Source organism: Choloepus didactylus, chromosome 5 (genome assembly GCF_015220235.1).
Source record: "Choloepus didactylus isolate mChoDid1 chromosome 5, mChoDid1.pri, whole genome shotgun sequence".
In the NCBI taxonomy this organism is placed as follows: domain Eukaryota; kingdom Metazoa; phylum Chordata; class Mammalia; order Pilosa; family Megalonychidae; genus Choloepus; species Choloepus didactylus.
This window is the reverse complement of record NC_051311.1, coordinates 82,538,240-82,557,282: the sequence shown is the minus strand read 5'-3', so window position 1 is coordinate 82,557,282 and position 19,043 is coordinate 82,538,240. Positions and strand designations below refer to the sequence as shown.

General features: G+C 37.6%; 1 protein-coding gene across 4 annotated transcripts in view; it reads right to left on the bottom strand.

The window, feature by feature from the left end:
* Positions 1 to 19,043, bottom strand: part of DOCK4 (dedicator of cytokinesis 4) — a 460,132-nt gene that overhangs the window by 75,768 nt on the left and 365,321 nt on the right. For all 4 annotated transcript variants that reach the window (XM_037836357.1, XM_037836356.1, XM_037836355.1 and 1 more), the window contains exons 27-28: positions 10,444 to 10,538; positions 92 to 167 (exon numbers count right to left, since the gene is read on the bottom strand). In XM_037836357.1, the coding sequence (XP_037692285.1) occupies positions 92 to 167; positions 10,444 to 10,538 (171 nt within the window). The remainder of the gene's footprint in view (positions 1 to 91; positions 168 to 10,443; positions 10,539 to 19,043) is intronic.

The following is a 19,043-nucleotide window of genomic DNA, read 5'->3' as shown; positions in this document are numbered from 1 at the left end:
TAAGAGAAAGAAAATATAGTAGGTACTTTCCTAAAGTACAAAGTGAAAACTTTTAGCCCAAACAGGAATAGTCATCTAAATGGAGCCTTACCTTATAATCAAAGTTTTCATTTAAGAAGTTCTTACGAAGTGCATCTGAGAGGTACAGAACTGTTGTGATAATAACGCTAGTGATTAAAAAAAAAATGCATTTTAAGTTGAAAACATTAGTGAAACTCATTTATTGTATAAAAATAAAAAGCTACTAAGATAAAAGAAAATTTCCTTCAGTAAACATGTAGAACAACATTAGATAATTAGTATCTGAAATAAAAAAGAAAACAGACAACATACCAAAAAAAAAAAAAAATCTATCACTGAAGTTGGAAGCTTTGTAAAATTATACACAGAAAATTCTAAGAATTCATAGGAATCAGAAATATTTTAATATCTCTTGGTGTTTGCAATGTTTTTATTGATTTCCAAACAAAGCAAAATGATTTAATACAAACACAATATTCCAGACTTGATTAACAAGGAAACAGCCAAGCTTTTAAAAATATAGGACAAGAAATGGAGCCCAAAGATGGAAATGGTGGGATAAAATGGTAGAATTTATTGAGTGCGTATTAGATGGCTTCTATCTGTTCTCCCTCATGTAAGGTGTTAGAGGGGCATGCTACGATTATCAAAGGCAGATTCCCTCTCTCAGGGAGACAAGGCTGCCACAAAAGAAACAATTACAGACTGTGAAATCATCTATAATTCAGTGCTAAACTGTGTGAAACCAACAGTGAGTGTTACAGCAATTCAGAGAAAGGGGCATCTCCAGGGCTGGAGAAATTGGGGGAAGCTTTACAGAGGGGACATAGAAAGCCATATGTATCTTGCTGGAGACTAAAAAATGGAGCTGTGTATAGATAAGAATCTAGGAAACAGTTCAGTTGACTGAAAAAAATAAGGATTTGTTGAGCATTCCTGGCTAATTCTTGTTCCTTAATTTGTTCAAAATCTGTTCATTTTTACAATTACAAAAGTAGATATTCAAAATTGAATATATTTTCAATTGGTTCATTTACTGTTAGGTATAACATCATATTGAAAGATGACAGGCCACCCCCAAATGACTTTAAACTAACCACCAAAAGATAAATGGGTGATATTTAAAATCCCTTTGGCCTTTTCTGAAATACACAAACACTGTAGTGCTGGTGATAGGATGAGGTCCTTGGTCCCATTATAGAATTGTAATTGAAAGACATAGTTGTATGATACCAGTTACAAAACAAAACAGAAAACCCCACTGACTTCACATCTTGATTAACACACTGGTAAAATATAGATTAGAAGTATATTTACTTCATGGAGTTGTAAGCCTTAAATGAGATAATGTGTGAAAAGCATTTTATAGTCTTTGAGGTACATAAATGTTCATTATTGTTGTTGTTTGTTGGGAAACTCACCCAGAATAGCCTTCTTGTGGGGTAGAGAGCATTAAAGAGGCTAAGGGAATGGATGGTTGAATGTGGAAGCTCAAGATAAAGAGAGGGAAAGAGAAGAAAGGCAACATTTCTTGGGTGCCTATTTTCCCATGAGCAGGCACTGTGTTGCATGCTTATGTACATTTTATATATGCTATTTACAGTCTTTCAATGAATCTTCCTCTATAAGTTATGGAAAAATAAAACCTGTGAGATTGGGAAGTCCTGTGGTTTCTTCACACCACAGATGGCAAATATGATCAGTGAATTTCATATTAAACAGGTAAATCACTGCAACTAACAGTATAAAGTATCGATGTTCCATGGATACTGACAAAGTCTATGATAATAACTGAAGAAATCGTTAAAGTTCCCAAAGTAGTTTACTAAAATTTTATCATATGAAAGATTTTGCTAAAGCTTAATTATCAGAAAATGGTATACTATTAGGCAAGGAAGCAATTCTTTGCTCAGCATCTAGCAGAGGATGGTTGGGGTTCTAAGAAGAAAATTTTGCATCCTTAGCATGTGGTTGTAGGGACAGACTTTCTGCTTTGACTTTCAATAGAGAAATACACACAGTTCCACTATATTTGAGTTTTACATTAAAAAAATCAACCAAACAACCAACCCACCTTCTGGTCTATAACTCTAGCTTGCATCATTCGGAAACAAAAACCTCTACTGTTAATGAAACAGGATATTTCTGGAATTCAGACTCTTGTCGGGACTAATGTCCTGGAAAAGGACCAACAAACTGAGTATTTTAAGTGAGAAATCCATGGCAAGGCTTATCAAATTATTATAAATCGTTATTTATATGCTGGGTCCCAAACACACAAACGATATTCATGGATTCTTTCCCATGAACTGCACTGGCTGGTAAAAAAACATGGAGCTTCCTTAGCCTTACTATCAACCTGGGAGCTTTCAAAATTTAAAAGTCTGGATCTCACCCTCCAGAGACTCTAATGATTGGTTTGAGGTGCAGCCTGAGCATCAGGCTACCAAAACTCCCCAGGTGATTTTCATGTGCAGCAGAGTGCAGTACCACTGCTCAAGATTACAGCAACGCTTTTCAAACTTGGTTTGGCACCTGGTGATCTAATTACAATCCAGATTATGATTTAGCAAACCTGGGGTGGGGCCAGAGATTCTGTAACACTAACAATCTTCCAGGTGACACTCATGTTGGTGGCCCACAACCCACCCTTTGAAGAGCAAGGCTTTAGAGAGGCCTGAGTAAGAAAAATATTACAATAGACTCTGCTTTGGTATTCTCCCGGCTTCTAGAATTTTAAGCAGATGACTGGTTTTACGGTTCTTAAATGGACAGGGGTCCTTATTCCTAGATTAAATGTGTTGCCCTCCCATCAGGACTGCTTTATCATTAGGCATGAACTTTACAAGGGCTTTGGAAAATAGTGAGACCGGAAAAAATGTTATGGGACCAAAAAATAAAACTGCAAAATAAAAACTCTAATAAATGGTCATTACATGGCCACAGAATATCACATTATCAATTTCATTACTTGTCCAATATAATATTCATGCAACTTTTATTACACTTATAAACAATTTGTAGGTTGCTTCTAACTCTGTAAGAGTTCCAAATATGCATAAATGCCAAAAAATTACAGCCAACTGGAATGAATTTGGTTTCTTATAGACCAATAATTTAAAAATGAAAAATTTAAAAGTGCTTCTAATTTCTTCCTCAGCAGAAATCTATCTAAAGAGACGTGTGGGTCTTTTTAATATGTTTGCTATGATGTAGGCAGGGCCTCCAAAATAAGAGTGCACAGGGCTAGAAAAACCTTAAGGGGACCCTACTTCAAATGCTTTTTGTTTGTGCTCATAATGTTCAGCCCAAGTCACAGAGGCAGCACAGAGGTTTTCATGGTAACCACTGAGACAATTTCCCAGCACACAGGTTCCTGAGCCAGCTAAAAGTATTTTATACATTATTGTTCTTTCATTTTAGTGGATACCTGAGGAGTTTGGGGACCTTTTTTTTCACTTGTTCCAATTTATCCAAAATGATGTGGTTCCTCTGGTTTTATTCTTTTACTCATTACTCTGCTTCTGAATTAGGAGACATTTCAAATCTCAGTGCTTCCATTCAATAGCCAAGAAAAGTTTGCCATCTGCTACCACAAATGGTCAAATTACTGATTTCTGCCACAGAAATGCAGGCAAAAGGATCACTCTTGACAACCATAATAGCATGATAAAATTTATACATAAAGAGGAACCAGCGTCTAGAGAATCAAATGACTGCTTCAGGGTTTTCCAGGAGCCACCTCATTCTGGGCCTTAGGAGGTATCTAACCCTAGCTCCCTCCTACTGAGACCTCCTCTCCTATAATTTGTCTTTTTGAACACTACTCTAACCTGATAATCTGTGCGAGCAAAAAGCCCATCTCCAAAAATTATACAAGGACTGAAAGAAACACCTTTGTGGATAAACTGGTTATTGACAATGTTCATGTTTACCTACTGAAAAGCTAAGGAAATCTAAACTTGGAGCCCAATAACTACCCTACAACATGGGTGCGATGGGTGGGGGCAGAACAAATAAACACAAGACATTTAGAGCAGATGAAACTCCTGGGCAGTCATCAAGGGAATTTATCTAAGCTGGTGGCACTCACGCTTCACTGTGCATGAGGATCACCTGAGAGATGCATAAGACGTCAGGGCCTCACCAGCACATATGGCTTGGTGGGTTTGGATGAGTCCCAGCCAGGTGACTCTGATGCAGGTGATTGTCATAACTCATTTTGAGGACTGATGCTACAGATGGAAGAGAAGACAGGCAAGAGTTGGAACTTGGGGAACAATGACATTTGGGGGATTTGGCTTTGTTTACCACTGTATCAACAAGGGCCTAGCCCAGTAAATATTTGCTGAATGACTGTCTTTGAATCTGTGCTTTGTTATATGTATTTGCTGTATTATATAATTCTAAAATGTTAAACTTGTAAAGCTTTTTATTCTTTTTTGGATGTTTTGGAAAAAAAAAAAACAGACTGAAATTAGACAGGCAGAGTTGACGGAAAAAGGCATTCCAGGTGGAGGACACAGCATCAGCTAAAGCATGGAGGCAGAAGGAGTCATTTTGCTTTCCAAACAGTCAATTAAGCATGCAGTGTGGGTGACATCAAGAGAATGAAAAAGGACTGAAATGGAGTGATTTTAAAATCTCCCTTCACCTACTCTGCTGGGCAGTACTGGTAGAAAATTACTTGTGTGGCAACAGCCTCTGCTTTGATCTATTCCATTTTCACCATCAGCTCCTCACAACTCATCAGGAGATGCAGTGTACAAGCAGTTTCTCTGCAAATATTTGCTATAACTATTTAGGTTTGGCATGCTCATCTTAGTAACATTTAGTTTTGATAAATATCAATATCTTACCTCTCCCTGGATAGTAAAATCTTGTAAAGATAGATACCCTTAATAAAACAAATAAAAGTAGCTGCACCAGTGGATGCTCAACAGAATAACTGCTCCGTCAACCAAGCCTCCAACTCTGCCTTCCTTCCTAATACAATGGATAAACTGTCAACACTCCTAGCTAAGGTCAAACTTTCTTTGTGTGCTACTCTAAGCATGGTAAGCTTTCTTCATTGAGAAAAACAATGTCAGCTGAACTAAACTGCATACTTAAGACACACAGTTGATTTATCTTCTGTGCAAGCTCATCCTTGCATGGACAGTAACAAACAGTTGTTGGCCTGTACTCTGAGCAGCACTGCACTAGGTCCCATGCTCTGCTTGATTATCTGAGGACATCATTCCTTCAATTACCCTTGTTTCCTTTAGTACCATTCAATTTTTCTATTTTTACTGGGCCATTCCTACTAGTACGTCAACATGCTATAATGTCCCATAATTGGAAAAGTATCCTAGTCCCCTATCCCCTTCTGGATATAGTTTGGTTTCTCTGCTCCCCTTTATAGAAAAAGTCTTCCAAAGAGCTACCTGTAACTGCTGTTTTCCAGTTTCTCAACTCCTATTTGCTCTTGAATTCACTCTCATCAGGCTTTCATCACCACCACTCCATTGACACAGCACTTGTCAAGGTCACAAAATCTACCACATTGCTAAATCTCAGGGCCAGTTGTCAGCTCACATCATTCCCAACCTCCTAGCAGCTCTTGGTATTTCTTCCTTATTGAAGCGCTTTCTTCACAGGATATTGTATTCTGCTGGTTTTCTTCTTACATCACTGACTGCTCCTTTTCAGTCTTCTTTGCTGAATACTTCTTCATTTCCTGGCCTCTAAATGTTAGCATGTCCCAGGGCTCAGCCCTCAGATCTTTTCCCTTTTGGGGTCATCTCATTCATTTCAATGGCTTCTAATACTAACCATATACTGGTGACCCTCCAGCCCTGACTTCTTGCCTATGTTCCATACAAGTAGCTCTGGCTTCCTCCTCTGCATCGCCAGTTGTATACCCAATAGCACGTGAAATATAAGCACCTCAGTTTTCTCCACCTAAGAGAATGGCACCACCATTTATCCTTTTGCTCAGACCAAAAATCTAAAGGCCATTTTCAATTACTTTTTTTTTCTCCCACCCACATCCAATCCATCTGCAAGTCTTGTCATCTCCACCTTCATCTATCTCAAATTTAACCACTGCTTGCTTCCTTCATTGCTATCTACCTGTCCAAGCCATCATCTCTCTTACATGGACTTCTGCATTAGCCTCCTAACTGGTCCTCCCTGCTTTCTCTTACGCCTCTCTGCTTCCAATATATGGATCACGTCTTCCTCTTCCACCTCACCTTAACTGGTTCCTTCCCTTTCCACACTTTGCCACACTAACAATCTTCCAGTTCTTTGAATATGCCACATTCGCTCTGACCACAGGGTCTTTGTATAATGCTGTTTTCTGCTGTAAGGAACAGTCTTCCCTTGCTCTTTGCCTGTTATCTCCTTTATAAAAGGCCCCTCCTCTTCCAGTCCAAAAAAGTTCTTTTCATAAACACCCTCATAGAACTGTGCTTTTTATTTTTATGGCATTTATTTCACATATTAGGTACCGGAAAACACGCAATGAATAAATCGGTCAGTGAAGGAACGGATGACCTTCCCTCTCTAAGAATCTTGGATTCCACAAACCACCTATTTATTATATAGATCTCATTTGAAACTCAAATTGGTTAAAGATAAATAGTCAACTAAAACAATCTAAGTGTTTGGTGGGGAAAAAAACACAAAGAAAAATGTATGTATGTTTGAGGCCAACATTGCACACAAGATAAACAAAATAAGGGCCTGAAATTCCAACTGAAGGGGCAGAGAGTTTTCATTTTCCTCAGTAAGCAAGTCTGTTATAAGATCTCCTTGAAAATATGTATAAAGCTGTGACTTTATTTTTGTACTTTATTTTGCAATGTGTATGGGAAGGGGGTGGAGACAAGCTTGTCTCAAAGTGTCCTGTATTTTTGGTACTTAATTTTCATCTTCCTTATGTTCCTTTTTTCAAACATGAGCAGTTGTCCTCAACAGAAACATCTACCAAGAATTTCCAGCAGGCACGACATAGCTTTGCAAAAAAAAAAAAAAAAAAAAAGGCACATTTCTTGCCCTTGTGGAACTTAGACTGGATATATTTGCTATGTTATACAATATTAGACATTCAGGTGGAAATAAACAGAAAACACTGGCCACATCATTTGGCAGGACTTCACATAAATAATGCAAGCTATGGGATATGGGGCTACATAGCTTATGAATGGAACTAGTTAAAGGCATTTCATTTACTTGAGAACACATGAAGCACTTAGACATAAAAGAACATTCATTTTGAAGGAAGAGATATTTCAGTTGAGCTCAAGAGCAAAAAAAAATGGTGCCTTCACAGCTAGATGTTATCAATTTGAAATGTATTAAGTATGTAAGTGGATTAACAGAAGTGGAGATTAGGTTAAAATGCCTCTTTGAGGGGCCCTGGTCAAATTTTTGTCTAAGATAGCTAGCACCACAAAAGAACAGGTGGTCAATTTCAGAGACTTCTGGCTCCTGCAACTTGCTTCTATGCAGTTTCCCAAATGGGAACCTTTTTGGTAAAATGGGAGCCTTTTCTTTTCATATTTTTTCTCTTATTTAGCAATATGACTTCAACACCCTTCAGAAATCTATTTTTCTATTTTTCACAGGTAAAGCACAAATAGTTGAGGCTTTATTTCTGGACTATGTTGCAATAATAAAGCAAGAAAACATTCATATGCTTTCATGAATTGGATAGGAAGTGACTAGTGCAGTTAAATGAGAAGAGGAGATTCAAGTAGAACAGCCTACAGCAGGTGGTCTGTTCCAACTTGGCAGGTGTTTCTCCAGGCCCCGGAGTCCCCATGTGAATTAGGCTTGACCTGTAGCTGCCAGCCATCACCAATGGAGAAGCAGTGCCAGATTCCTATCACATTCACTTGGGTGGCAACGTGCTGGTATTACTGCATTTAACAAAGGCTAATGGCACTTTCCTTGGGTTTATTATGCGAATAACCTCTTCTTCAAATATATTGCACAGAGCTCACCTCTAACAAAATCATGTTCCTATTTGGTTAACCCTGTAGATGAAAATCCTAAACATTATGTGGTTACTTGAAAGCAGAATCTATACTTCTAAGTCTGTTCCCCATTTGTGTGACATGCAGTCTTCCTAAATGGAGTAGAAAGTTTTACATGAGACAGAGAGAGACAGCATTTAATATAAAAAAGCCACACTACTGTCATGGTATGAAGGTTAATTTCATGTATCAACTTGGCTAGGTTATAGTGTCCAGATATTTGATCAAGCAAGCACTGGCCTGATTGTTACTAAGAGGGTACTTCACAGATGCAGTTATATCATTAGTCAGTTGATTGCATATATGACTGATTATGTCTACAATCAACAAAAGATGTTGCCTTTAACAGGAAGGAGAGTTTTCTCATCTAATCATTTGGCAGCCTTAAAGCAAGAGCTGAGAATTTTAGAAATCAGAAAGGAGAATTTTTGTCTTTTCTTCAGCTAGCCAGCTTCTCCTGGGGAATTCAACTTCATCTACATCAGCGTTTCCAACTTGTGACCTGCCCTACAGAATTTGGATTTACTAATCCCCATGGTCATGTGAGCCAATCCGTATAATAAATCTCTCTCTCTATTTCTGTGTGTGTGTGTGTGTGTGTATATACAGATATATATATATATATATATACTAATGGTTCTATTTCTCTAGAGAATCCTAATACATATCGTTTTCAGCAAGCCTAAGCAGAGCCTGTGTATGCAAGAAACAAAATGTCAAATTGACTTTCAGTTTTTATTACTTCCATTGAAAATTCTAATTCTAGTCAAAATATCGCTCTGCACACAAGGCAGGCAGAATGACCAAATGCTGATGCTGTGTGGTGATGATGTCATCAGACTGGACCCTTTCCATCTGGCTCCTGATGACTTCAGAGCCCTTGTAAGGTACCCCAAATGTGTGATGCTTGGTAATAAGGCCAGATATGTGAGCAAAAGCCCCTACCTAAAGCTGCAGCATCCAGACATGCAGATGAGTATCTATTCTATGCACAGATACCAAACTAAATATGCTAAATTTTAAATAGAGCTATTTCAGTAGTCTCAATTAGTCTTCAAAATGGGAAAGCTGCTTATGTACTTATGTAAAACATAATATACCATATTATACTATTTGCTACTTCACTGAGTTTCTAACACATCATCTTAACACCTTTTAGTCTATAAATGTCTACTGCAGCAGAAGCCATATTAGGCATATCAATCAAAATCTAATCCTATATTCCTGGGGCTCTTACCATCATCGCTGAGTATCTGGGAAAGACAAATGGAATCCTTAGCCTATGGACTGATGCCTACAGAATCCAACCTTCACCTATGCTTGAGGGTGTTGGGAGCTGGAGAAGAGGAGGAAGGGAGAGGCAGGCAAATGTGGACTTGGAAAGTAAGAATGCTTATTAAATAGGGTAAATGACAAGCTTGGAAGAGAAGATCTGGCCAGTTTCCTAAAGAACTGAGACCACAGAGAAAGGAAGATGAGAGAGCAGATAAACCCCTGACATCGCACTCTCCTGGAGGACACCCTGCTATTCTGAGTGCCCCTCATTCTCCTTCCTTGGTTCCTCTTTCTGCAAGCATTGCCCTCGAATCATTTTATTTTTGCTGGATATGCTTAATATAAGCCAATTTTACCAACTCTTAGAGATTCAGATATCAATACTATCTCAGAACCTTTCCAAATGTCTGCAACAGTCTGACCTTTCCTCAGAGAACTATTTTCAATTCTCTACTGGCCATACCCCTTGGATGTATAATAGGAAAGGCAATCTTCATGTGTGCAACTTAGGGGTCATGTCATTCCCAGTGCTCAGCACATAGTAGATGCTTAATGCATTTTGCTGAGTAAAATAGAATTTAAAAAGACCAGAAATGGCTCAAGTGTCCAGCAACAGGCAGCTGATTAAACTATGGCATATCTATTTGATGGAATATTATACAGCTATTAAAAAAAGAAAAGAATGAGGAGCTTTCTATGCATTAATATGGAAAAAGATGACCAGGATTTTTTAAAGTGCAAACAGCAATGTGAAGAACAGTTTTTTTATTATGCTCCCTGCTAGGCTCTGCAAAAAGGAACACTGGAAGGATATGCAAGAAACTAATGAAAGCGGTTACTATGGGCTGGGAGTAGGGAGTAGACAGAAACAGAAGTGGGAGTGGGAGCTCTCAATTATATTTCATTTTGATTTTTGAACTATGCATCACTTATCCAAAACAAATGATAACTCAAACAAACAAACAAACAAAAGACAGAGAGAAGTTAATTCAGAGAAAAAGGAAAAGAATCTCAGGATGTAGAGATTGTGAACACAACATCAAATGAAAAAGATCATCTTGTACTCTCCTCGCCAACCCTCCCAAACATTGATCTACAATGATCATCAACTGAAAAGTCTTACTTGTTAGCAACCAAGCGCATCACAGTCCAGTCCTTTGGAAACATCTCCGGGCGTATCAATATTCGGAACACGGTAAATATTTGCAGGAGGAAATCCTTGGATAAGGAGGAAACAGAGACTATTTAACTGATTTCATTGTAACTGTCAGTTCACACACACACAAGAAATAAGGCAAGTGCTGCTGACACCATGTCCAGGAAAGACTGGAGCCAAATGCTCTGTTTACCCGGGAGAAGGGATCACTGCCTGTTCATTCCTGCCTGCTGCCCTTCTCAAATGTTCCCTTTTCAAAATTTTATTCCTTCTCATTAAAAGTGGAAATGACTTTTCATTTCTATTCACAGGCTCTAAAAAGTTAGGTTCTGGAAACAAAATCAAAAACTCATGACAGAAGGTTAGCAGGCAAATATATTCCCTTTCTTCTATTTTAGTGACCTAAACACTGGAACTTTTCAATCCAAAAGAATTGTAAACAGTCCTGGTTCAGGTCTGCTTTCCTTTAATTAGATGCCAAGATTTACAAAGTTATGTTCATCCAAAAAAATCTTAAACAAGAACTTATGTTTCTTAGGAGGTGTTCTGAAGATGCAGTGCAGGTTTATAGAATCTGAGTGAATAGTTCTGAGGAAGCTATGCTGAATGAATTCCAACGAGGATGTGAACTAGGTTGAGCCCAGTGATGAGTACTTAGTAGCTATGGAAGTGTCAAGGTTTTCCTCATGCAGATGCCATGCAGAGGGCAGTGGGATTTACTGAGACATTATCTTTAAACCAATCACCAAAAAAAGCTCTTGACAAGATGCTATTGTCAGACATGAAAATATCTCTTCCTAAAACATTACCAGAGTGGGACCAAAAATGCTGTAGCACATGATACTCAAAGCAGAAGCAAGGAGAGAACATACCACGTGTAATGAATGATACAGATCCTTCCCTACTCAAAAAGGGGTTGGCTTAATCTAGCTTTAATTTAGATTTATTAATTAGAAAAATCAAACTTGAAGTGATGCTAGGAAAATATACTTCTTTAACAATCCGATTGAAAGCAACAATATAGTGTTGCTTAAAAGATAAAAAGCAACCCAAAACACAAGAGTTTTATTTATCAAACCCAACAACACATTATGTTAAATATGTAAGCTGCTTGAATATAAGATTATGGTTGTCACTCATACCAACCGAGACAGAAAGATAGAATCTAAAAACTGAGAACCATGTGGTAACTTTTTGTCTTTTTTACATGCTCTAACAGCTTCGATCAAGCCCACAAATATTTTGACAAGAATTTATTTTAGCTGCTTTGGCATCGACACACATAACGTTTATATGTGGTATGTGCCATATGGCAATATGCCCACTAGGTCATCCGTCTTTAGATGGCCAGACAGGTCCTGCTGTGTCTGCAGAATCACGGCAGACAGAGTTCCCCAAAATATATTCCACTGCAGGTCGGGTAATTTGGGGGAACACCCAGCACTCTAGCCCTCCCTTGGGTTAGTAGGTCATTAGCATATTAAGACTGTGAGAAGCCATTTTAAAATGAATTTCCAAAACTTATTCTAACAGTTTTTCAGTTGATTCTTTTGGGTTTCCCAGACATGAATACACAGAATCCCTGCCAAAAAATAACTTTGCATTTACTTTTCAAAGAGTTATACCCTCCTTCAGTTTCCTGTATCACTGCAATTGCTAGGATAGATATTAAAGAAAAATCATTAAAGTGAGGAGTCATTTGTTTTCCACAGACTACAGTTAGAAAGAATTTAAAGAAGTTCTAACATACTGAAGTTCCACCTTTTCTTCCAAAAACTTTTAACAGAATTGGAAAGTGGAGGTGGAACCCTCAGTGGTAGTGTGTGCGAGGGGAGTGGGAAGCGGGTTGTGACCTAAATTTTTAGAGTCTGTGAATAGAAATGAAATGTGTCAGTTACACAGAGAAAAAATTGGCTGAAAGGATTGGCTATAGGAGGCAAGGCATCTATCCACGGGCTAGTAACTTCGGCTGTTCTTTTTTGCAGTGCTGGGGACAAAGGAAGAGGCCTTCCAGGTAGAGGGGTTGGGGACAGACAACCTGTTCTGTGCCATCTTGTTTTCCTATTCCTATTTACCTCACAAAATAAAAGGCCCTGGCAGCATGTGATGTTGTGCAAATGTCCGTGTATCAACATAACTATATTTTCTCTAAGAAACTTTTCAGCTTCTCCACAGTGGCTTCCTAAGGTATCCATTTAAGCTTTGTCTAATTCTATAGAACCAAATATTCATTTATAGAGATCTGACAATAAAACTAAAAGAACATTACATAGAGAGTCAGAAAACCTAGATTCTAAGCCTGCCTCTGCAGTGAGACAGCTCAATGACCTTGGCCATTTATTTAACCGCTCTCAGCCTGAGTGATCACACCTGGAAAATGCAGGGGCTTGAAGGTCCCTTCTAATCAGAGGAGAAAAAAAACATTGATATGATCATTTACCTATTCATTTAGAAGGAAAATGATTCTTATTTCTAAACTGTAGGCTAATGTGTCATTAGATGGCATCGTGATAACACAAACACCTTCCACTGTGGTCTTTACATGTAATTTAGTTCAACAGGCCAGTTTATTGTCAAGTGCCATGCAACAGGTTTTGTCTCAAACTCAGCATTCCAATATGTTAAAGCACTAAAACCTAAAGGCTAGATTCCTTGAACACCTCTTCCCCCCCATTCCCAATACAGGGGTATTTGTTTGTCCTCTTTAGGTACTTTTCAGCTCTTGTCATTTCACCAAATCCGTGCTCTTGCATAGATATATGCAATTATTCTACACATATAACAATAAGTAACAGATTGTTTTTAGAATTTAAAAAGAACATTACTATGTATATTCCTGCTTAGATAACACAAAGAAATAAGTGTTTCAATGCCACCATTTCAAAATTAGTGGCCTGGGAGCAGTTTCTTCTTTTATTTGTTTACTTCAAATGGCACAATGTAGTAACAACTGCATTACTGATATTCTTCAACTCAGCATTCAAAATAAAAAGAAACAGGGAGGTGCTCCTTTACAGAAGCATCTCTTCTCCAGTGCAAGAGGCTCAAGAATCAAAGTTCTTGTGAAAATCTTCCAAAACAATAAAAAGTCTCATATTCAAACAAAAAAGCAGGAGCAGTTATGATTTTTAGAAATAACCAATAACATCTATTTATTCATAAATATTGGCCACTTACTATGTGCCAGGCACTGTGTTAGATGCTAGGGACACCTGATAGGTAAGAGATATTCTTTTATTTATTCAAGCAATAAGTATTTATGGAGTGCCTGCAACATGCCACACAGAGTAAATAAGTTGAATGTGATCTCTGCCTTCATGGAGCTCACAGTTTGGAGGGGAGAGCAACATTAATCTAATAACCAGATACATGCAAGCATGACAAGCTAGGATAATTCTGAAAGGCAGCCATTCCACACAGAGGTAACAGCACCTGCGAGCCTCAGAGGCAAGAGAGAGCACAGGGTTGGCTGCACTGCAAGGGGGAATGGCAAGAAATGGGATTAAAAAAGAAATAGGGACTAGATCATGAAGGGTTTTGTCCCTTCCTAACTACTCCATGGTCACGAGTTTGGAAATGTATCCTGAGGGCAACATGGTAACACAGACGGGTTTTATGCAGAGGTGTGAGAGGATCAAATTCGTGTTTTCAAAAGATTTTCTGACTGCACCACATAAAAAAAACTGTTTTGTGTTTACACTTGATATTATGATATTAAGGAATGGCACAATATCAAAATTAAGTTTATGAAACAGAATTGGAGAGACACAGAAGGTGGAATTTTGAGATTATGAAACATGAGTTAAGATGGCCAGAAAGTAAAAGCGCACAAGACAAGTGGACAGACTGGCACGTTGTCTCCTTGTGTGAAGGGCAATGAAGAGGGACAGAATGTTCTAGGAACCCATTTCCTTTACTTGCGATTTAGACTACAGTCAAATGCTATTTTAAAAATTTGCCACAAATTTCAAGTGTGTAACACCCTTAACAGGAGGTTTAAATTTAATTGTAGAATGTTAATAATCACTGTCACATTTAAATTTTATAGCCTTAAAGTTGAATCTTTAAGTACATTACGCAAAAATTACTCCCAAATGGTCTTCAACCTTTGAGAGCTATAGAACTATTTTTCTGTAATCAATATATTCAAATAAAGACTATAAATCAAAATGACTATATGAAAAAAAGACGGCTCATGAGGCAGGCAGGCATGTGTTAAAAGGATTTTAGTCATTCAACAGAGAGGCAGAGCACAAGTTCCAGGCTCTGCACTCAGGGCACAAAGATAGCCCCTACTCGGAAGGAGTCCACAGTCTTCAGGAGTACAAGGAAGCAAACACAGCAAATAATTCCAATGCAATGTTGCGTGCTATTAGAGAGAGCGGTCTGTGAAGGCTTTGGAAAAGGATATCTGAGCTGGATTTTGAGTTGAAACCAGAGAAGGGATTAATAAGGGTACAGAATTAGGCAATAGAAATGAGGTAGGGATAGAACAGGCATCTCGGGTTGATTAAAAAAAGACTCAGAGGAATTAAAAAATTATATATATGGCTTGTTTGGGAGATACAAGTAATTTTAAGTGGTGGGAGTGAAAGGAGTTTGGAAAGGAATGGAAAATAAAGAGGTTGGAAAGTAGCCTGAAGCTAGGAAAGACTTGAAGAGGAGATTGGATTTTGTCCTGTAGGTAATGGGAGGTCCTCAGAGTTTTAAAGCTGGATTCAGACTTGATCAGATACGATTTTCGAAAGCTAATGGGCCAGTTTATGAGGGACAATGAAAATTATAATAGTGCTGTACTTAACTTTCAGAACATGTATAATCTCAAGCTTAAAAAGCAAGACCCCACAATTCTATACAAAAAGTCATAATCAAAAAATAGGTCTTACCGCTATCCATACATGAAATACCAGGGACATGGACAAAACTTTAGCCCCCAGTACAAGGTGGGTGTATAATAAAACATTACTGACTAGAGAGGGATTAAAAAAAAGGTCCTAATCACTACCTAGTTTTTGCTTTTGTTCATTTTTCAAATAATGTCATGCTCTAGAGAAGTAAAAACTAAACAATGCAGAGTATCAGCCCTCCGGTCTTTGCTCCTACACACTTTGTACTCTGACACTGTGACTCACACTACTTTTTCAAGTACCTGAAGACCAAGGAGAAGAAATAGCATACTGTTCAAAATGCCAGAAACCATCCAACAATAAGCGTAGAGACCTCCAGGTTCTTCAAGCAAGAATGGAGTTAAAACATCATCATTCTTAGTATATATTTGAGAACTGCATACTTTCAAAATCTATTCCACTGCAGACACTTGGAAGACAGTTTGGCAGTTCCCCAGAAAGCTAAGTATAGAAGTAGCATATGACTTGGCAATCCTGCTACTAGGTATATACCCCAAAGAAACGAAAGCAGGGGATTGAACAGATACTTGCGCACTGATTTTCATAGTGGCATTGTGCACAATTGCCAAAAGATGGAAGCAACCCTAGTGTCCATCAGCTGATAAATGGATAAATAAAATGTGGTATTACATATGATGGAATATTATTCAGCCATAAAAAGGAATTAAGTCCTAATGCATGCAACAACATGGGTGAACCTTCCTGAAGACATCACGTTGAGTGAAATAAGATAGACACAAAAGGACAGATATTGTATGATCCCACTGATTTGAAACAATTAGAATAAGCAAACTCGTAGAGTCAGAATCTAGAACACAGGTTACCAGGGACCAGGGGCTGGGGGATAGAGAATGGAAAGTTAAGGCTTTACATGTACAAGGTTCCTATTTGGAATGATGGAAATGTTTTGGTAGTGAATGGTGGTGGTGCAACATTATGAATGTAATAAACAGCACTGAAATACATATCTGAATGTGGTTAAAGGGGAAAACAGTAGGTTGTATATATGGTCACAGAAGAAAAAATTTTTAGAAAATCCATGGAACTGTACTACACAGTGAAGTATAAGTTAAACCATGGACTATAGTTAATGGTACAGTTATAAAAATGTGATTAACAAATGTTCCACACTAATGCAAGGTGCTAATAATAGGGTGGTATATGGGAATCCTTTATTTTATGCATGGTTGTTCTGCAAACCTGTAACTTCCCTAATAGAGGAAAAAACACTTGTTTTTAAAAGGATTACAGACCTGCAAAATTTAAAAAAAAATTCATTTTGATTCATAGAACCATTGGGAGATGCTAGGACAAACCTTTCTTTGAATTGGTAAGAAGAAAAATAAAAGCAATGATATTAAGAGTAAAGAACAACAGAAATATTAACTTGAAAATCTCAACAGATAATTTGTAAGTGTCTATTAAAATTTTAAAAATATATATCCTATGACCCATCAGGTCTACTTCCGGGAATTTATTCTATAGCAATAAAGGTACAAGTATATATAAATCAAGATGTTCCCCACAGTATCCTTTTAATGGCAAAAATCAGAAACATCCTGAATGCCCATCAAAAGGGGAATGATTAAATAAATTATGTAGCATATATATAATGAGATTCAGAAGAAGGAAGTAGTGGTATATATAATATCCATGACATATTATTGTGTGAAAAAAGTTGACAAATATAAAGTATGATTCCATTTAAAAAATAATACCGGTGTGTATATAACGTAGAAAATAGTCTACAAGGATACACCCTGTATGTCAGCAGTAGCTACTTCTGTGGATCAGGGTACACACGCATGTGTGACACGGGAGAGGGATGTTCTTTGACTTATCACTTTTTAAAACAGTGGTGTTATATGACATTTTTAGTGGATAATCAGTAAATAACCAGTATCAGTAAATAACCAGTATCAGTTATAATTTTCCATTAAATACCACTCTATTAAGTTGTATTTCTCTTACTTACTAAATTTCTAACCTAAATGGAGATAGGAAAAAACCCCTAAATAACCCTTCCTCTACTAATTTGGCCTTTCTCAGACATCTCCACTCCATGACTGGAACTACCTGGTTACTTTTAAAGAGTTGAAAAATAAAATTTTATACAATTTGATAGCAAAGATTTTGGTCTTAAAGTTTAGGGAAGAGCTGAGCTTAGTTGCCTGAGCAACGAGCTTGGGATATTATTGTAATTCCTAGCCTTTCCAATTACTTGAGAATAAGAAAAGTGTTTAGGGGGAAATGGTTGGGGGTGATCCATAAATGTTAGCTTTTATCATTATTGTTACTTATACATATCACACTCACTTATAAAAATAATTTAGATTGTTTTATTAGTCTTGATATCCCTAATGTCTAGTTAAGCCCCTAGGTACTCAATAAATGTTTGTGAATCAAGACACCCTCATTAACTTCCAAATGTTCTCCAAATCAAGTCCATACACACACAGAGCCTTATGCCTTCCAACTCTCTTCCTTATGCTCTAAATTGGTCAAATAATCAACAAATATTTCTTGAATGCCTACAGTGGGCTAGGCACGTTCCAGGATCTGGGGATCCAGCAGTAAACCAGCCAAAGCTTCGGACACCAAGGAGCTTATAGCCCAATGGCTGGGGGTTGGGAGATAACACACACACAAAGACACAATCGGATAAATTTTACAAAGGTGGGTAGTGAGAAGAGGGCTACTGTAAGGCATTCAAGTGACATTTTAGTTGAGAGCTCTGATTGCCCCAACTAAAGCTATGTCCAGCAGACTCCTACTAATCTTGCAGTTCTCAGCTGAAACGTCCTTTGGGGAGTTTTGCCTGTTGCCTTGAGTTGGGCTGGCAGCAACTCCCAGGTTCTTCTGCAGCACTGGGTATTTATCACTTGTGAGTGTATTCAGTACTCGCGGTGTCAATGCCATTTCTTGTCTGATTCTTTGCCCTTCAGAAGAATCTTGCCCCTTGTTACATGCCTGATTTAATGCTTGGCATGCCTGAGTTGCTCAATATATATTTGCTGAATGACAATAAAGTAATTAGTATCATTAAATAATTCTCCTACCCTGAAGGCCCTACAAATTTTGAAAAGGGAAATGTAATAACCTTTAGAAAGGTTGCAGTGGCTTACTGAAATGAGAAAAGTCCACACTCATTATTTCCAATTGCTTTATTATTGTTAATATGAATATTATTACATAAAACTCAATACCTGGATGAAATCAATCATGCCTTTCAATTTATGCTTTTCTGCTATATATTTTTATTTCCAGGCCCTATAAAACAATGTGGCATTTTCCTATGTGAAACTTTGAAATATGAGGTCATACTTCTCAACCAAAACCTAATGGCTCCTCAACTGTGTCAAACATTCAACTTCCAGTGGAAGTAAATGAATGTACAATTATCTTCCTCTTGACCACATTGATTTCTATACTCAGAGGGAGTAAATTCTAAGGCCTTTTTTTCTTTTTTCTTTATAATCTCAAGATTGAATGACAGCTTGAAAACATATTTTCAGATGTTGGACATATACTCACTGAGATACTGCTAGATAGATTAGATCTGCCCAAACCTAGTCTTTGTTTTGTATGATTTAGCCTGTCGATTGTTACAAAGCAACTGAAAGATTCTTCTTAGATCATGTAAAATATTCCAGTTAGTTA